This window comes from Panulirus ornatus, chromosome 1 (genome assembly GCF_036320965.1).
Source record: "Panulirus ornatus isolate Po-2019 chromosome 1, ASM3632096v1, whole genome shotgun sequence".
NCBI lineage: Eukaryota > Metazoa > Arthropoda > Malacostraca > Decapoda > Palinuridae > Panulirus > Panulirus ornatus.
The window spans coordinates 52,989,913-53,015,691 of record NC_092224.1 but is presented as its reverse complement, the minus strand read 5'-3'; the positions used below and the strand labels follow the sequence as shown (position 1 = coordinate 53,015,691).

The 25,779-nt window shown below is 42.5% G+C and overlaps 2 protein-coding genes across 4 annotated transcripts in view; one reads left to right on the top strand and one right to left on the bottom strand.

Moving 5' to 3' along the window:
• The window catches only part of LOC139748987 (solute carrier family 2, facilitated glucose transporter member 1-like), a 495,836-nt gene that overhangs the window by 351,153 nt on the left and 118,904 nt on the right, over positions 1 to 25,779 (bottom strand). The gene's annotated exons all lie outside the window — the stretch shown is intronic.
• LOC139748871 (uncharacterized) lies at positions 5,603 to 24,202 on the top strand. Its single transcript, XM_071662650.1, has 3 exons — positions 5,603 to 5,720; positions 16,494 to 17,257; positions 23,864 to 24,202. The coding sequence occupies exons 1-3, from the start codon at positions 5,603 to 5,605 to the stop codon at positions 23,885 to 23,887; spliced, it is 906 nt and encodes a 301-aa protein (XP_071518751.1). The 3' UTR covers positions 23,888 to 24,202.

Genomic DNA, 25,779 nt, shown 5'->3' with positions numbered 1-25,779 from the left:
TGGTAGGACTCGGGAAGTAGATTACGTAGGGGAAAGCTTTACAGATGACAGGAGGTTGTTTGATGGTAACGGCCTGGTTATGAACAAGGCTGGGACGGTACTGGTTAAGTTAGGTTAAATGACAAGATAAGAAAAAGTTTATTAGATATAAGTTAGGAACAGGTCAGTTATATCCAGGAAGGCAACTGCCAATAAGATCATGGAATGAGGGTATGAAGTCCCCAGATGAATGCAAGATGAGGTCAGAGAAGGTCACTTAAGCCGTGAGCATAAGGTCAAGTGTGACCAGTCTCACGCCTAAATATGAATTCAAAAACAAGACAGGGAACAAGACAGAACAACTTCAAAAATGATTTCCGAAAGCCAGATATTTGTGCTTCGGGATCCTTGAAACCATTACGTGTACACAATTAAAGTTCGCTACAGCAACGCTCGTAGTCTACACTTGAAGTGGAAGGACCTAAGCAAATACGCTGTGTGAAGAGCCACATATCATACCAACAACAGAAACCTGGGTTAAATACCGCATAATAAACCCATCAACCAAAGTGGTGATCAGGATATTTACAGCAAAAACAAAGCAAGTGATTATATTCCATTGTTTTACTCATTCAACGTACATAGAGCTGAGAGTGATCTGAAGACTCGCTGTGCAGCAAACTGGCGAGTGAGACGACAATACCGACAGCGACACTCCTCTACAGATCCTTGTTATTAAAGGAAATACACAAGTTTCTCTGCGGAAATAATGTCTCCGACTACAAACCGAGAAGCTATAACTGCAAGTCTGAAAACCCCTCAGCATTAAGTGTGATATCTTAGTTGATCACAGGGAACACAGGCCATACGAATATTCCTTTGTAAAGAAAATGATCCCATCCAGTGTGAGGTGACAGAATAACAGCTTAAGATTCATCCAAAAAGCACAGGAAGATATAATTAGTTTTTGTGGAATAATGCGGAAAGTTAGGCATCAGATCATCATATATACTGTAAATCACAATACAACTTTTACTGTGAATTTCCACTGTGATTCTTAAAGATAATGAAATGATACTTTAATCTTTTTTATTTATCGGCCAACTTCGAAAGATAGCATTGGCTGGCTCAAGATTACAGACGTAAACATAGTTGCTAAGATCGGATAGTTCTCCACGAGGAAGATAAGACTCGCTGAAAGAAGAGGAGGAGCGAGACATGCCAGGCTGAACGAGGACAGACAACGAGCAACATCATGTACAGGATGTCTTCATGTACACAACCACAGGATCAGGGATCGTAATCCTCATAACACGACCACGGAATTGTGGTCAGGATATCCGCCGGGGAGAAAATTTTGACTGCCAGACGGGTGGGTCGGTCATGTGCACTTGGTCGTCAAGGCCGAAATTTCAGGCATGACTAAAATATCTTTAATCACCTTCCTCAAATGTTTAAGATACAACTAAGACCATATATATATATATATATATATATATATATATATATATATATATATATATATATATATATATACATATATATATATCCCTGGGGATAGGGGAAAAAGAATACTTCCCGCGTATTCCCTGCTTGTCGTAGAAGGCGACTAAGAGGGGAGGGAACGAAGGACTGGAAATCCTCCTCTCCCGTTTTTAATTTTCCAAAAGAAGGAACAGAGAAGGGGGCCACGTGAGGATATTCCCTCAAAGCCCCAGTCCTCTTTTCTTAGCGCTGCCTCGCTGTCGCGGGAAATGGCGAATAGTATGAAAAAAAAAAAAAAAAAAAAAAAAAAAAAATATATATATATATATATATATATATATATATATATATATATATATATATATATTCAATGGGAAGAATGATAAAAGATACATAAAAGGATTAAAAAGTTATACAATACATTACATACTTGGTACCTGAAGAAAACGGCTCCTTAACAAACGACGCTAAAGAAACGGCTATCATACTGGGAGTAGACTGACCTCCTCTTCCTCCTTCTCCCCTTACACACAGATAACAAGGGGGGGGGGGGGTTAGAGGGGAAGCATCAGGCTGGCTTAGTGAAACCCGGAGTAACCTATAACACAAGGGCTGGTCCAAGACCCATATTTTTCACCATCTCTCTCAGTGATCTGTAGACAGCATTCACCAGGAGAATTACAAAAAGAAAAATAGCGGTTAACGAAGACTTAAGACATCTAGCCCCATAGAAAGGGAGACACTTTAATAAATCGAAGCAATTTAAGCAAAACTGATGAAGTGGTCACAGACCAAGCAAAAGGACTTCACTGTAGACAAACACAAGGTACTGCATTGCGGCGATGAAAATCTGAATTGCGAAATGTCATCTTCAGTACAAGAAGAAAGAGACCTTGGAGTGATTATCAAAATGACCTAAATTGCGGTAAATGGTGCCCGACTGCATATGACAGACTCAGGAATGTTGGGTTTCATGAAAAAAAAAATATATATAACTGATTCATAAGTGTATAATACGCGGTTCAGTTCTAGTTATACAACAAAGTCAAAGGTAAAGAAAAACTAAAATGAACAAAGGGTAACAAAACGAATTCTTTCCCTCTAAGCAAACTTCACGAAGCAAGATTCACATATAAAACTATCTATTCTAATAATATATAAAATCCAATATATAAAAGTAAACTTCGAGATCCAATCGTACTTTGATATGCTAAATATTTCGACAACATAACTCACGATAATTTCCTGAAGTTGAACAGATACAAACACCAGACATAACATCATCAAGTTTGAAAGGAAACATATGCAATCCAAGTAAGAGCAAATATTTATCAGTTTGCAGTTGCATAGTTGCAATAAATTCTCACAGTTGTAGAACGGCAATAAATTTCCACCAGACGTTACGGCTAAACCTACCACTTTACGTCTACACAAATAATGAAATAGATATATTTTCCTCTACATCCAGAATAATGAATCGATTACCAAATCCAACTTTTTATGACGTCTTCTTTCCCAGTCAGCGTCCCGAGGGCCCTACGTCGGGATATTTTCGTTTTACATTGTCCTGAATCTGTCAGTCAACACCTTTACATTGTCCTGAATCTGTCAGTCAACACCTTTACATTGTCCTGAATCTGTCAGTCAACACCTTTACATTGTCCTGAATCTGTCAGTCAACACCTTTACATTGTCCTGAATCTGTCAGTCAACACCTTTACATTGTCCTGAATCTGTCAGTCAACACCTTTACATTGTCCTGAATCTGTCAGTCAACACCTTTACATTGTCCTGAATCTGTCAGTCAACACCTTTACATTGTCCTGAATCTGTCAGTCAACACCTTTACATTGTCCTGAATCTGTCAGTCAACACCTTTCATACGCCTTAGCTGTTCTCCTGTCGGCTGTTGAGCCAGAGGGATGAGTGGGTGGGGAAGAGCCATCTGCTTTATACTCTCCTGTCTCCAACTATACAAGTTTAGAATTACGAACATTATTACTGTCCTCCAATAGATCAACTCGTTACAAGATCAGGGGTCATCATATATGTCATCCCCATATACTCAGGTCATCATGTTATAGATATTATGATGTCATCAAGGAGTTGGGTTATTTTCTCCAAAGAATATATTCATCGCAGCAATGGAGTAAGGACTGGGTGCTTGAGGGTTGCCTTTTTTCACAATCACTGTTATCGTGTGCGAATATATAAGTATATCTTAATGTATTCTGAGCTTTGAATATATCAAACTGATAATTAGTGATCATTCCTTAATATTACACAGAAATTTTCCTTCGTTCCTAGGGACAAACGGAAATAAAAGCCTCATTTGCTCACACCCATTCTTAGCTTAGCCGTCTCACAGCATAATCAGGCACCAAAGACTTTCCCGTGGTATACCCCCAGGTTCAGTCCACTGACAGCGTGTCGCTCCCTATACACTACTACGCTTCAGTTCGCTCTTCTTTGCGCACACCTTCGCATTCCAGTACGTTCAGACCTCGAGGACTCAGTTTCTCGCTCAATCTTTCCATTTCTTAATTTGGTCTTACCCTTCTGCTTGCCCCTTCACTTCTGACATATATCCTCAGACAACCTTGTCCCACTCATTCTCTCCAAACATCCAAACTATTTCAACAGACATCTACAGCTCTGTCAACTACACTCTTATTACCACATCTCTCACATACCCTATCATTGCTTCCTCCATCAACCCTTCTTACACTACACTCTTGTCCTCAAACAATACCAACACATTCACCCATCCGTACATCTTCATCTATAATTCATGCCTCCACACAACATTGTTGTGACTACTGCGAGGATATCTTCAATTTCTTCAAACACTTTTACCTAACTATCCGATGCGAAAGATCGGCCGGTTCCCAACCTCGCAATGAGTCTTGCTCGCTGGTTGGTGTACGAGCCCTAGTCCGTGAGAGGTACATTGTGATTGGTGGTTGTGATAGGCCATGAGCAGCAGGCGCTGATTGGTGTAGCCATGGCCGCCTTTTTCTCGGAACGGGAGGCCACTGTGATGTGCTTGCCGTGTTTACTTTTTCAGTCGTGACGGATGAGCGTGATGCAGTCCAGTGTTCTCATACGCTTGCTATTAGTGTAGTGTCGTACTGGGTGTTATTCTAGTGCCTCGTATTCTTATCACTATAAATGTTAAAAGGTGTAATTCAAGGTAAAAATAAAAAATAATGACTAGTTCAGCAAATTGGACATGCAACATTCACTTGTTCTCCCAGGCACTGAGAATTACACATCGCGCCGCTTTCTTTTTTAGCGAGCAAAAAAAAACAAAAAAAAAAAAAACCTTGTCTTCTATTAGCTGGCTGTGGGGGCTGGAGAACGAACTCACCAGTGATTGGACGACGGCTCAAGTTCGCCTCTCTCATTGGTGCTGGGAGTGGGAGGAAGCGGCCGAAGACACTCATTGGTCAACAGCCAAAGAATGTTTGAGGGCATTCAAGGACTCTTACAGAAACTATACTGCCCAAGTACCTATTATTACCTCCATATATTTAAACCCACTGTCAGAAGATTCTGCGTTCCTCTTATATATCAAGAGAGTGGATAAATTAAGGAATTACAAGATAAAGAGAAAATGGGATCTAAAGAGAAATGATTCAACCTTCTGTTGCATCTCACTGACCATGCAAGTGTAATGTCACGTATACGAAACGTTACACAATTACGTCAATTTCAAGAAACGAGACGATCCTCTGTACTTCTCGTCCAGTGCTACCGGACACACTGTGCCGAGGTTAACCAATGCAACAGCCAGATATCGTAAATTACTACCATGTCAAGAACACCATAGTTATGATAACAGTTAGCAGTTGTATGTCTAAGAAACACGTCATTTGTACTTCCGTTGTTATAAATCTGTAGACATCTCTCCTCTTAGTATCTCATTTGTTTCTATGTTCACTCAAAGCTTTGTTTCTGAACTATATTAATTAATAAGCATCCTCAAAGGGACCCCAGTGATATGTTGCTATTAGCATTCCACTGTACCACAGTGAGAGCCAATGGTTGACGTTTCTCTGCCTAGCTGGTATGTCCTGGCAAACGCAGCACTTAATTGAACTGACGTGACAAAAATTTCACATGGAACTTTCAACTCATGACCCATGGTTATATCAAAATCCAGGCCATCAAATCCATGGTTTGTAATGTCATCCTCCAGAGTCGTGTCTCCGTGCCCAAGGATCGTGTCACTGTGTTCAATGGGTTAACGGAATGTGAGGCAGGAAAGGTAAACTAAAAGAGCCTACAAGCTTCCGCGTTGACCACTCCCACCCTCAAACACGGAACTGTCAGTAATGGTCAAGACGCGGCAGTTGTGGCATTAGCTAAAATACTTCTGTGGATCATCAGTCTGACCTACACTAAGACCAGAAGGCTCACCGAATGTTTATCTACTTATAACATAGTCAACAAAATAAAAAGTTTTCCATTTCAATGAATGTGAGCTGAGGCTCTGGAGCGGAGAGAGGGATATGAGTCTCAGTGACGCAAATAAACTGGCTTACGGCAGAATGGCAGCAAGTGCAGTGTGCAGTAGTGCGATGGAACGAGGGATTCAAAATCTCCGTTGTTAGCATGGAAAAACGCGAAGGGGGAGGGGTGGGGGAAGCAATCATATGGTGATCCCTTGGCTTCATTCTGATCCATTAAGTTTTCTAGCGAGAATTCAAGTGAGTCGGTTTCTGAGGATATGATAATCGGCCGCATCGGTCGACAGACGAAGACGTTATAGAAGTTGTGATGACAAGACAGCACAAGAGAAGCAGTGAAAAGAACAAGAATAGTACAATGTTAAGCAAGCAAGAACATGACACTTCATCAAAGCAGATATGAACACTACGCTACGTAACACTCAAGTGACGGAAAATACTGACATGCAATCCCTTCAGTCATCGGGTTGGAGTGAGGAGGAAAGCAGAACGGAAACAAAATATGAAAGCATTAAGGAAAAGAAAGCGTAGGAAGAAAAATGCAAGTCTATACGACAGGTTATCCAGCCATGGAAGCTGTGGGACAATGAAATGCTACAAGTATACAGCATTTTCTTCCCTTATATGTCATGCTATGTATGGTTCAAATCATAAGAAGTAGATTCTCGGAATATATCTCAACGGCGGGAGGGTGTGTGCACGGGCGAGTGTCAGCGACCAGAAGGTTAAGCTGCGGGTCAGGTGGCCAGGCGACCGGTGGAGGTGGGGGTTGGGGGAACACGGGAAGGGCTGTCGAGCGCGTGAGTGTGGCGGGGGTTGGGGGAGGGTTCAGACAGACGAGGGTGCAGGGGTGACGGGAAGGGAGTGCGTGCCGGCTGGCATGCGCCGTCTAGACTTTCGTGGTAGGTTTTCTTACGTGGAAGGATGCCACGTACACACTTTCCCCAGTACCTTCTTAACTAGAAAAACGAAAAACTAGTTTTCAGCCGAATCTTTGTACTCGAGTCCACTCTACTCCTACCATCCAGACCTTAACCTAGGCACGATTCATGTAAGGGAAAAAATATATTTGGCACGGAAGTTTCCGTTATTCCTGGGGTTTCTGGGGATCACATGGGCCTGGCCAGGTGCCACGTACATCAACGGAAATAGCTGTTCCTCTCTCAGACTCTGTTATTTGGATCTTGAAATATAAGTTTTGAACGGACTATACACAAATGACAACCGCTTTCAAGGATTTTGTAAAATCAATAACTTCGTCAGTACAATTGCTTTTGTCCATCGCATTTTTTATCTTATTTTTTTTTACACCAAATGGAGTTGAAAAATAAGGTTACAATGATTCTTTATTGTAACATTTAGTCACAAATCTCTTGTCTTTTCAGAAGTAATCACCAAGGAATAAGACTACTTGGCATCGTTGCCACACCTACCTGTTCTGGACTGTGATTGGCTGGGCCTCGCGCCTAGCGAAGTTGATGCAATACTAGTTTCCCAACACTTCCTACTGAATGATATTCACCTTTAAAAGTTTACCTTGGAAACTCGCTTTACACGAAATACGTTGACTCCCTTAACACAGCCATGTCGTCATTTCATCATGGCTTATATTATTCGGTGATGTTCAAGCTAACGTGATTTCTTTCAGAGCAACATATTACCTGATTGGTAACTCATTCGATCTTTGATCGTTTGGCCAAGATACTGCATAGGTCTGTAACTTGTTTAATTGTTATTGTACCTAAGTAGACATAAGGTCCAAAGCTCGAGAAAACACGCAGCCGTGGTATAATTACAGTGAAGAGTTCAAAATCATATCTACGTAACGGACTACAGTGAATGATCGTGAAATGCGTGTTTCATTCAAAATGTAACGAATCACAAACAATAACAAGATCAACAGAAATTTCCCTCCAAATCCAATCTTTGATATCAAGTCAGACTGTGTGCATGCCATGGCAGTTGTGAATTAGTATTTCTGTGGAATCTGTTTTGATTTGATCACTGCCACACGAACGGCTTATTGATTATGCTCTACGTAGACCTCCTGTGGGCTCAGGTGCAAAAGAGGACGGAGTTTTGTAGATACAAAATGCATCTCACATTATCGAATTTCCTTTGCTGGGACCAAGTTGATAGCCCATGAAGGACTTGAAAGCTGAAGAGACACACTGAAATATTCGGAAGTCTGATACCTTACCGCTTAATTGTATTAATCTGAAAAATTATTACCACGAATTGCACTAATGATTCAGTGGAAGTAAAGACTGTTTCTCTGCTTCGATAAGAGAGCAAAAAATAAAGTGTTATAGTTATCAATGAAGGGGGGAAATTAAGTCTGAATCTCGTACACATGAGGAGTTAACAAAAACGATGGAAGAAGAGAGAGCGGAGTGAAGATCTCGTGTTACTAGATTTAAGAAAGCATAAATTAAAACTTTACTCACTCTCCACACCCACATGTTGGCATGAAATTCTCGAAAGTGAAAGATTCTGAGAAGGATCTTAACTGCGCAGTAGAGGTGCACGTAAAGATGACAAAAGCGAGTTCAGTGGGAGGATGTTACTATTATCAACCAAAACAGGAGAGGGTCAGGCAGCGTTGCGTCATCTTGTTTGCATCCCTGACACCAGCACAGCGCCCCAGCTCAAAGGTTAGACAGTGATCATGGGGAGGCTATCGTGGGGTGGGTCATGACTAACATCAGAACTCGTTTGACCAATTGTTCATTAATCATAAGATGATTCAGGAATCTTGGTTAACCGGATCATAAACAATACGTGCCAAGAATTAACACACACACACACATAATATATATATATATATATATATATATATATATATATATATATATATATATATATATATATATATATATATATCATATAGATAAATGTATAGAGAGATAGAGAGATACATACACACACGTACATATTCATACTTGCTTGCCTGAACAATGGAGAATACCCGCACCTCTTATTCTGTTTCGTCTTCTCATATGTACATTTATAGCACCCTCCTCCTGTCCATGATATCACCATACCTTCCGTCGTCTGTCATCATCATCCTACCACTAACTGTTAAAACGACAGTTGTGGAGAAAATTTGAAAAGTCGCTGTTTCGCCATGATCGAAACATCACGACCAGGGTGGCTCACTGTTGCAGCTGTTGCATCCTTTTCTCATGCTCGTGTGTGTGTGTGTGTGTGTGTGTGTGTGTGTGTGTGTGTGTGTGTGTGTGTGTCAGTAGACCCATGATCCGTTTTCCTTCCTGCTACTCGTTAACCTTGCTTCCACCTAGGTTACGTATGGTCCGGTCGATCCTTCAGCACGATGGTTTATCAGCCACCATACTCTAAGGGTCGTACTGCTGTGCTCAGGGTCGTACCGTCAAGGTCAGTGAGTTAATAATACTCAAAGTTTCAGCATCATAAACTGTGGCAAACGTTTCCCAGGGAGAGGCGGAGCGCCTAATTTACTAACCTTTATAAACACTCGCGTCAAGTTTTATGTTCACAGCTTGAGCTCTGAAAGACCGATATATATTCTATATAATTCACTAACGATTTCGTTCACGCAAAGATCTTTCCCTCATATATCAATATTTCATGCAATGGTTTCCCTGAACGTTCCTAGTGACATATGAAGTCTATTAGGAATAAAAAAAAAAATGGTGTAGTACTGTAGGCTGAATTCACTTCCTTCGCTGCTTCATTCACCAGCGTTATGAATGAAATTGGTGACATCACTCCGTTGTTTGTCTGGGAACTTATACACAACGATGGGACGGATGTACCCTCCCTCCCCAGCCAGCTGGCCCTCAAGAGCAGTACTCGAGACAGCGATGAGTGTGTGTGTGTGTGTGAGAGAGAGATAGCGCGCGTCCTGTTGCATCATACGCTTCCAGAAACTTCCACGCCATATTTCATGATCGAATTACGTCCAGCTCTTTCCCAAGATATACGAATGTCACGTACATCTCAAATGAATGTCACATTCCTATATTCTCTGTGTTAACGTTCGCATCGTAAATACGGTATTGTCATATATATATATATATATATATATATATATATATATATATATATATATATATATATATATATATATATATATTGATATGGGTAAAACTGAAAGTTGATGGAGAGAGATGGGTGATTATTGGTGCATATGCACCTGGGCATGAGAAGAAAGATCATGAGAGGCAAGTGTTCTGGGAGCAGCTGAATGAGTGTGTTAGTGGTTTTGATGCACGAGACCGGGTTATAGTAATGAGTGATTTGAATGCAAAGGTGAGTAATGTGGCAGTTGAGGGAATAATTGGTATACATGGGGTGTTCAGTGTTGTAAATGGAAATGGTGAAGAGCTTGTAGATTTATGTGCTGAAAAAGGACTGGTGATTGGGATTACCTGGTTTAAAAAGAGAGATATAAATAAGTATACGTATGTAAGTAGGAGAGATGGCCAGAGAGCGTTATTGGATTATGTGTTAATTGATAGGTGCACGAAAGAGAGACTTTTGGATGTTAATGTGCTGAGAGGTGCAACTGGAGGAAAGTCTGACCATTATCTTGTGGAGGCGAAGGTGAAGATTTATAGAGGTTTTCAGAAAAGAAGAATGTTGGGGTGAAGAGAGTGGTGAGAGTAAGTGAGCTTGGGAAGGAGACTTGTGTGAGGAAGTACCAGGAAAGACTGAGTGCAGAATGGAAAAAGGTGAGAACAAAGGAGGTAAGGGGAGTGGGGGAGGAATGGGATGTGTTTAGGGAAGCAGTGATGGCTTGCGCAAAAGATGCTTGTGGCATGAGAAGCGTGGGAGGTGGGCAGATTAGAAAGGGTAGTGAGTGGTGGGATGAAGAAGTAAGATTATTAGTGAAAGCGAAGAGAGAGGCATTTGGACGATTTTTGCAGGGGAATAATGCAAATGAGAGGGAGTGTATAAAAAAAAAAGAGGCAGAAGGTCAAGAGAAAAGTGCAAGAGGTGAAAAAGAGGGCAAATGAGAGATGGGGTGAGAGAGTATCATTAAATTCTAGGGAGAACAAAAAGATGTTTTGGAAGGAGGTAAATAAAGTGCGTAAGACAAGGGAACAAATGGGAATTTCAGTGAAGGGGGCTAATGGGGAGGTGATAACTAGTGGTGATGTGAAGAGATGGAGTGAGTATTTTGAAGATTTGTTGAATGTGTTTGATGATAGAGTGGCAGATATAGGGTGTTTTGGTCGAGGTGGTGTGCAAAGTGAGAGGGGTAGGAAAAATGATTTGGTAAACAGAGAAGAGGTAAAAGCATTGCGGAAGATGAAAGCCGGCAAGGCAGCGGGTTTGGATGGTATTGCAATGGAATTTATTAAAAAAGGGGGTGACTGTATTGTTGACTGGTTGGTAAGGTTATTTAATGTATGCATGATTCATGGTGAGGTGCCCGAGGATTGGCGGAATGCTTGCATAGTGCCATTGTACAAAGGCAAAGTGGATAAGAGTGAGTGCTCAAATTACAGAGGTATAAGTTTGTTGAGTATTCCTGGTAAATTATATGGGAGGATATTGATTGAGAGGGTGAAGGCATGTACAGAGCATCAGATTGGGGAAGAGAAGTGTGGTTTCATAAGTGGTAGAGGATGTGTGGATCAGGTGTTTGCTTTGAAAAATGTATGTGTGAAATACTTAGAAAAGCAAAAGTTGTTAGAAGCAGTGAAACGTTTTTATCGAGGATGTAAGGCATGTGTACGTGTAGGAAGAGAGGAAAGTGATTGGTTCTCAGTAAACGTAGGTTTGCGGCAGGGGTGTGTGTCTCCATGGTTGTTTAATTTGTTTATGGATGGGGTTGTTAGGGAGTTGAATGCAAGAGTTTTGGAAAGAGGGGCAAGTATGCAGTCTGTTGTTGATGAAAGAGCTTTGGAAGTGAGTCAGTTGTTGTTCGCTGATGATACAGCGCTGGTGGCTGATTCATGTGAGAAACTGCAGAAGCTGGTGACTGAGTTTGGTAAAGCGTGTGAAAGAAGAAAGTTGAGAGTAAATGTGAATAAGAGCAAGGTTATTAGGTACAGTAGGGTTGAGGGTCAAGTCAATTGGGGGGTAAGTCTGAATGGAGAAAAACATGAGGAACTGAAGTGTTTTAAATATCTGGGAGTGAATTTGGCAGCGGAAGGAACCATAGAAGCGGAAGCGAATCATAGGGTGGGGGAGGGGGCGAAAATTCTGGGAGCCTTGAAGAATGTGTGGAAATCGAGAATATTATCTCGGAAAGCAAAAATGGGTATGTTTGAAGGAATACTGGTTCCAACAATGTTGTATGGTTGCGAGGCGTGGGCTATGGATAAAGCTGTGCGGAGGAGGGTGGATGTGCTGGAAATGAGATGTTTGAGGACAATATGGATGTGAGGTGGTTTGATCGAGTAAGTAATAATAGGGTAAGAGAGATGTGTGGTAACAAAAAGAGTGTAGTTGAGAGAGCAAAAGAGGGTGTTTTGAAATGGTTTGGTCATATGGAGAGAATGAGTGAGGAAAGATTGTCCAAGAGGATATATGTGTCAGAGGTGGAGGGAACGAGGAGAAGTGGGAGACCAAATTGGAGGTGGAAAGATGGAGTGAAAATGATTTTGAGTGATCGGGGCCTGAACATGCAGGGAGGTGAAAGGCGTGCAAGGAATAGAGTGAATTGGAACGATGTGGTATACCGGGGTCGACGTGCTGTCAATGGATTGAACCAGGGCATGTGAAGCGTCTGGGGTAAACCATGGAAAGTTGTGTGAGGCCTGGATGTGAAAAGGGAGCTGTGTTTCGGTGCATTATTACATGACAGCTAGAGACTGAGTGTGAGCGAATGGGGCCTTTGTTGTCTTTCCTAGCGCTACCTCGCACACATGAGGGGGAGGGGGTTGTTATTCCATGTGTTGCGAGGTGGCGATGGGAATGAATAAAGGCAGACAGTATGAATTATGTACATGTGTATATATGTATATGTCTGTGTGTATATATATATATATATATATATATATATATATATATATATATATATATATATATATATATATATATATATATGTATACGTTGAGATGTATAGGTATGTATATTTGCGTGTGTGGACGGGTATGTATATATATGTGTATGTGGGTGGGTTGGGCCATTCTTTAGTCTGTTTCCTTGCGCTAACTCGCTGACGCGGTAGACAGCGACAAAGCAAAATGAATAAAATAAATAATATATATATATATATATATATATATATATATATATATATATATATATATTCCTATGAGTCCACGGGGAAAATGAAACATATATATATATATATATATATATATATATATATATATATATATATATATATATATATATATGTATATATATACATATGGGTTTTCAGAAAAGAAGAGTGAATGTTGGGGTGAAGAGGGTGGTGAGAGTAAGTGAGCTTGGGAAGGAGACTTGTGTGAGGAAGTACCAGGAGAGACTGAGTACAGAATGGAAAAAGGTGAGAACAATGGAAGTAAGGGGAGTGGGGGAGGAATGGGATGTATTTAGGGAATCAGTGATGGACTGCGCAAAAGATGCTTGTGGCATGAGAAGAGTGGGAGGTGGGTTGATTAGAAAGGGTAGTGAGTGGTGGGATGAAGAAGTAAGAGTATTAGTGAAAGAGAAGAGAGAGGCATTTGGACGATTTTTGCAGGGAAAAAATGAAATTGAGTGGGAGACGTATAAAAGAAAGAGACAGGAGGTCAAGAGAAAGGTGCAAGAGGTGAAAAAAAAGGGCAAATGAGAGTTGGGGTGAGAGAGTTTCATTAAATTTTAGGGAGAATAAAAAGATGTTCTGGAAGGAGGTAAATAAAGTGCGTAAGACAAGGGAGCAAATGGGAACTTCAGTGAAGGGCGCAAATGGGGAGGTGATAACAATAAGTGGTGATGTGAGAAGGAGATGGAGTGAGTATTTTGAAGGTTTGTTGAATGTGTTTGATGATAGAGTGGCAGATATAGGGTGTTTTGGTCGAGGTGGTGTGCAAAGTGCGAGGGTTAGGGAAAATGAGTTGGTAAACAGAGAAGAGGTAGTTAAAGCTTTGCGGAAGATGAAAGCCGGCAAGGCAGCAGGTTTGGATGGTATTGCAGTGGAATTTATTAAAAAAGGGGGTGACTGTATTGTTGACTGGTTGGTAAGGTTATTTAATGTATGTATGACTCATGGTGAGGTGCCTGAGGATTGGCGGAATGCGTGCATAGTGCCATTGTACAAAGGCAAAGGGGATAAGATTGAGTGCTCAAATTACAGAGGTATAAGTTTGTTGAGTATTCCTGGCAAATTATATGGGAGGGTATTGATTGAGAGGGTGAAGGCATGTACAGAGCATCAGATTGGGGAAGAGCAGTATGGTTTCAGAAGTGGTAGAGGATGTGTGGATCAGGTGTTTGCTTTGAAGAATGTATGTGAGAAATACTTAGAAAAGCAAATGGATTTGTATGTAGCATTTATGGATCTGGAGAAGGCATATGATAGAGTTGATAGAGATGCTCTGTGGAAGGTATTAAGAATATATGGTGTGGGAGGCAAGTTGTTAGAAGCAGTGAAAAGTTTTTATCGAGGATGTAATGCACGTGTACGTGTAGGAAGAGAGGAAAGTGATTGGTTCTCAGTGAATGTAGGTTTGCGGCAGGGGTGTGTGATGTCTCCATGGTTGTTTAATTTGTTTATGGATGGGGTTGTTAGGGAGGTAAATGCAAGAGTTTTGGAAAGAGGGGCAAGTATGAAGTCTGTTGGGGATGAGAGAGCTTGGGAAGTGAGTCAGTTGTTGTTCGCTGATGATACAGCGCTGGTGGCTGATTCATGTGAGAAACTGCAGAAGCTGGTGACTGAGTTTGGAAAAGTGTGTGGAAGAAGAAAGTTAAGAGTAAATGTGAATAAGAGCAAGGTTATTAGGTACAGTAGGGTTGAGGGTCAAGTCAATTGGGAGGTGAGTTTGAATGGAGAAAAACTGGAGGAAGTGAAGTGTTTTAGATATCTGGGAGTGGATCTGGCAGCGGATTGAACCATGGAAGCGGAAGTGGATCATAGGGTGGGGGAGGGGGCGAAAATCCTGGGGGCCTTGAAGAATGTGTGGAAGTCGAGAACATTATCTCGGAAAGCAAAAATGGGTATGTTTGAAGGAACAGTGGTTCCAACAATGTTGTATGGTTGCGAGGCGTGGGCTATGGATAGAGTTGTGCGCAGGAGGATGGATGTGCTGGAAATGAGATGTTTGTGGACAATGTGTGGTGTGAGGTGGTTTGATCGAGTGAGTAACGTAAGGGTAAGAGAGATGTGTGGAAATAAAAAGAGCGTGGTTGAGAGAGCAGAAGAGGGTGTTTTGAAGTGGTTTGGGCACATGGAGAGGATGAGTGAGGAAAGATTGACCAAGAGGATATATGTGTCGGAGGTGGAGGGAACAAGAAGAGGGAAACCAAATTGGAGGTGGAAAGATGGAGTGAAAAAGATTTTGTGTGATCGGGGCCTGAGCATGCAGGAGGGTGAAAGGAGGGCAAGGAATAGAGTGAATTGGAGCGATGTGGTATACCGGGGTTGACGTGCTGTCAGTGGATTGAAGCAGGGCATGTGAAGCGTCTGGGGTAAACCATGGAAAGCTGTGTAGGTATGTATATTTGCGTGTGTGGACGTATGTATATACATGTGTATGGGGGGGGGGCCATTTCTTTCGTCTGTTTCCTTGCGCTACCTCGCAAACGCGGGAGACAGCGACAAAGTATAATAATAAAAAAAAAAAAATATATATATATATAAATATATATATATATGTATATATAACAAATGAAAGATGCATCGTAGTTTATGCACTTACAGCTGCCCTTTATTTTTCAAAGATCATTCCGAATAATGTAATTTCATCTAAATCTTCGTTATACAGTAAATCATACAGCACATTTTTTTCTTACTGTAATTTCGCAACAGAGGCACCCATATATAGTCTGTTGATCAAATTCTCATCATCACTCCTGCATGACGTTCGTTTAATAAATCTAACCTTATTTAACTACATACGATTTCTTCATCTCCACTTTAGCCTGACGCTGGTATTAATCTCTTTCTAACCAGACTCTAAGGATTAACCAACTCACACTTCAAGATTTCTTTTCTATTTCCATTTTGTCCAACGATAATTTGCAGTCTATTATGGATGCGTCATCCATATACTGTCCAGCTTGGCTCTGCGTCCTACCACCTTCACTATTAATGTTACTTTGTAAGTTGGGGATGGTCGAGACGTTCATCGTCAATACATTATTTAAAGCAAAATTTTACGATGCTTTCTCTTTTATCATTTTATTGGCCTAATGATGTTCTCAGATTCTGTTTCATAGTTACTAAATGTTACTAAGTCTTGATCCCTTGAACATTACAGAACGTCTCTCGAAGAAAACGGTACGACCTTGAAGTATGATGGTCTAACCATTGACCTGATCAGGTCAAAATGTCAAGCCATCTCCATACACAAGTGTCGCACGATGGTCGTCAGCCACCTTACTCTAAGGGTCGTACTGCTGTGCTCATGGGTCGTAACGTCAAGGTCAGTGAGTTAATAATACTCAAAGTTTCAGCATCATAAGCTGTGGCAATCTCAAAACTCACATCGTCGTACCCAAGGCTCACATCGACATACCCAAGGCTCGCATCGCCGTACCCAAGGCTCGCATCGTCGTACCCAAGGCTCACATCGCCTTACCCAAGGCTAACATCACTGTACCCAAGGCTCGCATTGCAGTACCAAAGGCTCGCATCGCCGTACCTAAGGCTCGCATCGCTGTACCCAAGGCTCGCATCGCCATACCCAAGGCTCGCATCGTCGTAGCCAAGGCTCGCATCGTCGTACCCAAGGCTCACATCGCCGTACCCAAGGCTCGCATCGCCGCACCCAAGCCTCATATCACCGAACCCAAGACTCGCATCGCCGTACCTAAGGCTTACATCGCCATACACAAGGCTCGCATCGTTGTACCCAAGGCTCACATCGCCGTACGCAAGGCTCACATCGCCGTACGCAAGGCTCAAATCGCCATATCCAAGGCTCGTATCGTCGTATCCAAGGCTCACATCGCTGTACCCAAGGCTTGCATCATCGTACCCAAGACTCACAACGGCTTACCCAAGGCTCGCATCACCGTAGCCAAGGCTCACATCGCCGTACTCAAGGCTCACATCGCCGTACTCAAGACTCACATCGCCGTAGCCAAGGCTCGCACCGCCGTACTCAAGGCTCACATCGCCGTAGCCAAGGCTCGCATCGCCGTGATCAAGGGCCTAGATTCATGCTTCCTATTTTTGGAAATGACTTGTCATCCGGTAAGACAACTATCTATGTTAACTGTTCATGAACCTTCTCTCTCTTATCTAGGAACACTGCCAAGGAGGGTGAGTGGGGTGTGTGTGTGTGTGTGTGTGTGTGTGTGTGTGTGTGTGTGTGTGGTGTGATGTGGTTTGGTCGAGTTGGTTGGGTGGGTGAGGGTGTGGTAATGGGGGGAGGGGGTAGTGTCACTGGGAGAGCGGGTGAGGGAAGGTGTGCTGGGGTGGTTTGGACATAGGGGGGGGGGAATAATGAACGTAGTGTAGCCAGTAAAGTTGCCACAAGTGTAGCTGGGAGTGAAGCAGACACAATAACCTGGTGTAGCGGCGAACACCACAGTGTAGCGAGAAGTGTAGTACAGCAGCAGGTGTATCCTGACTCATGTAAGGGTCCAGTGTAACAGTCTGGTGTGACTGGATGTGTAACACAGTGAGTAACAGGAAGGGGAATAGATGGTACAGGTAAGACAGCGCTAAACCCAGGTGTAGATGTGACAGGCAATGTGTATTTCCGAGCGAAACAACGAATACAGCAGGGACTGTATCAGGAAGTACAGAGGTGACTACCAAGGACACAGTGCCCGAGTGGAATAGCAAGTGTGGGAGAGAGAGAGAGAGAGAGAGAGAGAGAGAGAGAGAGAGAGAGAGAGAGAGAGAGAGAGAGAGACACTTGCCTGCCACACCTGCTGCTGCTGGGATGGAGGGAGGGGGTTGGAAGGGTTGAGGTAGGTAGCCTCGCCTACATGAGTCGTGTCCATTCATCTTCATGCGTCCTCCTCCAACCTTATCAGCTAGCCTAGCTCAGCCTCCCATGCTGCCAGACACGCCATAAAGTGACTTCCTCTATGATTCAGCGAGGAAACTCATGCCAGAGTTGACAAATATAATGTTAACACCAAACACGAAAAGTTGAGTTTGTGTCACTTGAGTGAATGAAGAACCGTTTTCTTTATTCTTAATTAGAAATGCGGTCGGTACGACTACACAGGTAGAGAACTTTTAACATACAGATCATCACACAGCTACAGTGTTAGTTAACACATTAACAATATTCCCGTTGTACCTATACTGTCAGGGTAACATTCATCAAATACAGCACAAGAGAAAATAATGTACAAACATTGCGAGCCAACAGTAGATCGAGGATCTCAAAGCTGGCCAGAAGGGTGCATACCCTAGCCTTAGGAGAGCAACACCCCATCCACACGACTTGACCCAGATCATCATACACTTGAGTGGCGCGACTCCACGGCACCATAATACAACACCTTGATTACGAGACCGACGGTAAGTTGTGCACGCAATTCCCCCTCACCCTTACACAACACAAGAATTATAACAGATTCAGTGAATCTGCGTAGCAGGAAAACACCAGCGTAGTATATCATACAAGATGAAGTTAAGCGTATACTATTATACAACTTCATAATTATATATCACTAAGACCACACGACCTGCCTGCTATCAACCACTTGTGATAAAAGATAAAGGAGACAGATTCTGGGGAGGTAAGTGTTTTATCAGTAAATATAGGTAAGTTTATCGAAATGAAGGAATTGTTCTATTTATACTCGTATATGTACGAAAAAGCCTATGTATGACATAATACCAAGGAATTCGAATAGCAACATACCACTGGCTTCTCTCTAGGCAGTTTGTGACGGTGGAAGATATTAACAACTCACAGATTAGTGTAGTAAAAGTTAGACGATATATAGATAAGTTAGAGAGAATAACTTGCAAATTGTCAGTGTGACTAATGAGACGCAGATAAGTTAAGCCGTGGACTTGAAATGTTTACCAAATCTATTTTCAGTCGTAACAATAGTACTGCTTTCAAGTACTCTAATTGGCACGTCATTCCATATGTTAACAATCCTGTTGAAGAAAAAGAACTTCATCTAATTCAACGTCAAATTTTGCCCATGAGTTTGTATCCATTACTACGATTCAAATCAGACATATCAGGGCTTAAGTGACTTGATGATTAAGATTATCAAAACCTTTGATCATTTTGAATACTTGTATTAGAATTCCTCTTAACTTTCTCTATTGTAAACTAAATAGATGTAAGTCGTTTGATCGGCTCTCTTAGGCTCTGCTTCTCATGTCGCTGCTGCACCACATCTCCATTCTGTCTGTCTTCTTTTCGGTACGGTGACCCAAACTCAATACAATATTCAATATGTGGACGAACCAAGAAACTGTAGAGTAAGTGGGATTTCCCTTGACTTAAACTCGAAGACTCTAACCCACGAATCCATAAATTTTGATCGTTCTTTTCACAATTTCACTGCTTACTTGGTTTTAGGTCACCAGAGATTATTACGCCCAAGTCTTTATCTTTATTTACCTTCTGGAGTTCAGCAGAATTCATACTGTACCTTGCCTTTTCGTTTAAGTACTGATATGTAAAACTTTGCATTCATCGATATCAAAATTCATTCGCCACCTATGAGCCCAGTTCATCAGTTTGTCTACGTCAGTTTGAAGCTTTAGACGCTCAAGTTCATTTGTAGATTTTCCAGGTTTGCATAACTCGTAAATATTGATATTTTGCGATGCAGCCCATTATAAATATCATCAATGTATATGAGAAAGAGAACTGGTGCCAAGACTGATCCTTGTTACCACTTGTTACGTCTAACTATTCTGAGGCTTGACCATATATAACAACTCTGTTTACAACCAGTCAACCTATTTCCTATCCACCAAAGTACAATCCCATCAATGCTGTAGGATGGGACAATCCCATCAATGCTACAGGATGGGAAAATCCCATCAATGCTACAGGATGGGACAATCCCATCAATGCTACAGGATGGGACAATCCCATCAATGCTGTAGGATGGGACAATCCCATCAATGCTACAGGATGGGACAATCCCATCAATGCTGTAGGATGGGACAATCCCATCAATGCTATAGGATGGGACAATCCCATCAATGCTATAGGATGGGACAATCCCATCAATGCTATAGGATGGGACAATCCCATCAATGCTACAAGATGGGACAATCCCATCAATGCTACAAGATGGGACAATCCCATCAATGCTATAGGATGGGACAATCCCATCAATGCTATAGGATGGGACAATCCCATCAATGCTACAAGATGGGACAATCCCATCAATGCTACAAGATGGGACAATCCCATCAATGCTACAAGATGGGACAATCCCATCAATGCTATAGGATGGGACAATCCCATCAATGCTACAAGATGGGACAATCCCATCAACGCTATAGGATGGGACAATCCCATCAATGCTATAGGATGGGACAATCCCATCAATGCTACAAGATGGGACAATCCCATCAATGCTACAAGATGGGACAATCCCATCAATGCTGTAGGATGGGACAATCCCATCAATGCTGTAAGATGGGACAATCCCATCAATGCTGTAGGATGGGACAATCCCATCAATGCTACAGGATGGGACAATCCCATCAATGCTACAAGATGGGACAATCCCATCAATGCTGTAGGATGGGACAATCCCATCAATGCTACAAGATGGGACAATCCCATCAATGCTACAAGATGGGACAATCCCATCAATGCTGTAGGATGGGACAATCCCATCAATGCTGTAAGATGGGACAATCCCATCAATGCTGTAGGATGGGACAATCCCATCAATGCTACAAGATGGGACAATCCCATCAATGCTACAGGATGGGACAATTTTTTCTTGTAACTTTTGATACGGAACCTTATCAGATGCGTTTTTGAAAATTCAGAGAGATATCAACTGCTTTATCTCGCACGCTGATTATATCATAAAAGAAATCGGGCAAGTTTATCAGACATGAGAATTGTTTATCAAGTGGTGGTCCTCTGAATGGTTGACAATTCTACCTCGAATGATGGTTTCCATAAGTTATCCAGCTCTATACTTTACGCTAATTAGACGATAATTTCCTGACATTGACTTGATTAATTTTTCCTGCAGCAAGTGACATATTGGAAACGGCAAGCAAGGACTAACTGTCTCATTTTTCGCCTCGAGTAATGCTGATTAATCTTTCTATTTATATAAATGGGTTATAAGAAAAGGGTAATGTGAACAGGGAGAGCCAAGATTGTAGCAAGTTTTCAAATATCCATCCGAGAATACACACTGGTCTAGACTACAGGTATCTGAATACTCACCAGAGAATAATCAAGCTAAAATGTCCAAATGAAATATCCACCTGAGAATACCCAGCAGAGACTACTCACCTAAGAATACTCAACTGAAAATACTCATGAGAATTTCTAGTAAAAATACTTGCCAAGAGATATTCGCACATACACACATCCCCCACTTTACCCACAAACACAGACAGACAGACAAACACATTATCAGTGTAAGTGAGTTTGTCTCAGTTGTGCGAGTATATCGAAATTCTGTTTTTTAATAGACAATGTTAAAAAAGTGGCAAGTTAACCTTTCCAATGTTACGCCAAAGAAAACGGAATTCTGAAAAGGCAAACTCTCTTGTTTTGTCTCCTGAGGCATCATCGGCAAGTTCATCTGCACTACTAAAATTAAAACAAAAAACATGCCTGAAAAAAGCAATAAATGATATGAAAACCTGCTATCAATTATAATAAAAAATATCGTGAAACAGGAAATACATAGTTCTATGATGTACAATTGAGACAAAAGGAAAATTCTATCAATGAAATTAGTCTCTTTCGCTTCCACTTTCTCCCTCACTAGATTATCAGAACTACCCTAAGTCTTGATCTCATAAAACCCATCCCCCCCCCCCGCCCCCGCTGGTCAATATTTCCATGAACCTTCTAAGAAAACCCATCTCCCCCTCCTGGTCATCACCCCCAAGAATCCTCCAACAAAAGCCGTCTCCACCAGTCAACAACCCCTACAAAACCCGTCCCCCCAGTCAACACCTGCAAGAACGCTCCAACAAAACCCGTCCCCCGCGTCAACACCGGCAAGAACGCTCCAACAAAACCCGTCCCCCCGTCAACACCGACAAGAACGCTCCAACAAAACCCGTCCCCCCAGTCAACACTCACAAGAACCCTCCAACAAAACCCTTCCCCCTCGTCAACACTCTCAAGAACCCTCCAACAAAACCCGTCCCCCCTCGTCAACACTCACAAGAACCCTCCAACAGACCAGTCACTCCCCAGTCAACACACTCGAGAGCCCTCCAACAAACTCGTTCCCCCAATCAGCACTCTTAAGAACCCTCCAACAAACCCGTCTCACCACTGAACAATATAAAAAAAGGAAGTGTTGACGACTGTATCTCCAGCCAGTGTAACTACATCCTATAAAAAAATGATTTCTGTCACCAGAACGAACGACATCTGTCTCCTAGCAAAAGATGCCGCTGATCACCTTCTGCCAAAATTTTTTTATTAGTGAGGAAATAATTCTAGACGGAACACCAACTCAAATACTTGTAAAAAACAAATAAATAAGAGAGAGAGAGAGAGAGAGAGAGAGAGAGAGAGAGAGAGAGAGAGAGAGAGAGAGAGAGAGAGAGAGAGAGAGAGAGAGAACCGCACTTCCCTTAGAGAATTCATTTTCCAATATATGACTGACTACAGAGTCTCACGCTGCTTATCTATCTGTATTTATCTCCCATAAGGAACCTCTGCCAACCCTGGCGTGCGCTCTCGCCAGATCCATGGCTGCCATGGAGAGACCACAGGACGATAACAAGTATTTCAGAAACACTTTCTTCAGAACACACACTCGATCCACACTTCCTCTATCTCTCCTGACGCTGTATTGTGTTCCCCCTCTGGTCAGCTGCTCTGTGCAGGACATTATCCTCATCATCAACACTTCCACAATCACCTCATCAAAGATCATCATTAACTTCATATCTCTGAAATAAGTACATTTAACTTTGCCTCGTTTGCCCTTATAACACGGGCACTTTTGCATGCCCTCCACTCTCGTGTTGGCTGAACACTTGACTATAATTCCATCCACTTCTTCACCAGGTCTTCACCCTCTCCCTCTCTCTCTTCACCATCCCATTCGCCAACACCTCCTCAGCCCATATTCTACCTTCTCCTCAACCAATTACTCCCGATCACCACTCCTCTCTCAGCACACGATTCGACAACGACCCCATTCCCTTCACTCGTTAATACCCTCACTGTGTGTCACATCACCCATCCCTGCATTCAGATCTCATTGCAATATGACTGGACGTCTTCCCCCGCATCATAACTGCCATTGCAATCACCTCCTGCCAGAGCGCCGTCCGTGGCTTCCAGTAGTGCTAAGTTTAAAAAAGAAATCATGGATGGGGTTGCCCAGTGTAACATGACTTGTTATAAACCAAACCTTGACCAGGAGGAAGAGTCTGCCAGACTGGGGATAATGTATATATAATTACGCTATACTTAGCGCGAAGGTCAGTGTTTGCTAAAGATTGGGTTCAGAGCTCTCCGCTACACCAAGATTTCTGACAAAAACTATGTTTTATTCACCTAGAATGTGATACAGAGAAGGTCGTAAGTCTTCTACTTTCTACATCACAGTTCATGGGCAACTGTATGAATACTATCATTACGGATGAAGGTCAAGTATAACTTATATATCTGAAATTCATTCTTTTTTTCAGATGACTTCAGTTGAGAGACGTTAGAGTTGTGTGAGCACATAAACTGTTGGCCAGGTATGGTGGCTTCAGCAGCCTCAGCTTAGAAAACCGTGTCCTGCTCTGAACTTGTGTTATCATCGCTACACCGAAACAACGTCATCTGTTTATATAAATGTCTGACCTTGACCTCGACCACCGCTGAGGTCCCCTGTGGCTCAGACGATTCTTCGTCTCCGCTGGTCAATACCGGAGTCACTGACCTACTCCTCTGCGTTACAAGATTAGTATATGACTGGGAGGCTCTGAGTCTACATATGTTCATACGAGAAGGACTCGTCGACCTGCACCTAAATAAAGAGAATGTTATTATAGAACTTAAACTCAGTTAAGCCAGAGAGTTTGAGGTTATCACACTGTCAATCTGGTTGTCCAGCACACACACACACACACACACACACACATATATATATATATATATATATATATATATATATATATATATATATATATATATATATATATATATATATATATATATTCTAGTCTAAGCCATCTACCCATTTCATTCCCTAATCCTCACAGGACTGATGAACACCTGGGATGGTTGCGGACCGACTGCCGCCACTATGATTCGAACTTTATGCAGCCTCCTTCGCGGACGACCCGTGAATGCGTGCGTCATCGCCGGTAACGCTAACCGTTCCACCACGATCGTCCAACAATTTACGTAAATATTTGTTTCATGACCCTAACACCGCGGCTTACCTCAGTCCAGCATCAACAGGAGAGACGAGGCGATCTTAAAACACAAAGGCCCGTACGTAGCATGATGCTGGACCGTCAGCCAGCAGCCATCACTGGACACTTTCAAATGTTCCAGGTTATCGCTGGCACAATGCAGCTTTACAATGGTAGAGAGTTGTGTTCAGAGGTTGTAGTACTGGAAGATGATACAGTGGAGGTTGTAGTACTGGAGGATGATACAGTGGAGGTAGTAGTGCTGGAGGATGATACAGTAGAGGTTGCAGTGCTATAGGAAGATACAGTGGAGGTTGTAGTGCTGGAGGATGATACAGTGGAGGTTGTAGTGCTGGAGGATGATACAGTGGAGGTAGTAGTGCTGGAGGATGATACAGTAGAGGTTGCAGTGCTATAGGAAGATACAGTGGAGGTTGTAGTGCTGGAGGATGATACAGTGGAGGTTGTAGTGCTGGAGGATGATACAGTGGAGGTAGTAGTGCTGGAGGATGATACAGTGGAGGTTGTAGTGCTGGGGGATGATACAGTGGAGGTTGTAGTGCTGGGGGATGATACAGTAGAGGTTGTAGTGCTAAGGGATGATACAGTGGAGGTTGTAGTGCTGGGGATGATACAGTGGAGGTTGTAGTGCTGGGGGATGATACAGTGGAGGTTGTAGTGCTGGAGGATGATACAGTGGAGGTTGTAGTGCTGGAGGATGATACAGTGGAGGTTGTAGTGCTGGAGGATGATACAGTGGAGGTTGTAGTGCTGGGGGATGATACAGTAGAGGTTGTAGTGCTGGGGATGATACAGTGGAGGTTGTAGTGCTGGGAGATGATACAGTAGAGGTTGTAGTGCTGGAGGATGATACAGTGGAGGTTGTAGTGCTGGAGGATGATACAGTGGAGGTTGTAGTGCTAAGGGATGATACAGTGGAGGTTGTAGTGCTGGAGGATGATACAGTGGAGGTTGTAGTGCTGGAGGATGATACAGTGGAGGTTGTAGTGCTGGAGGATGATACAGTGGAGGTTGTAGTGCTGGAGGATGATACAGTGGAGGTTGTAGTGCTGGGGGATGATACAGTAGAGGTTGTAGTGCTGGGGATGATACAGTGGAGGTTGTAGTGCTGGGAGATGATACAGTAGAGGTTGTAGTGCTGGAGGATGATACAGTGGAGGTTGTAGTGCTAAGGGATG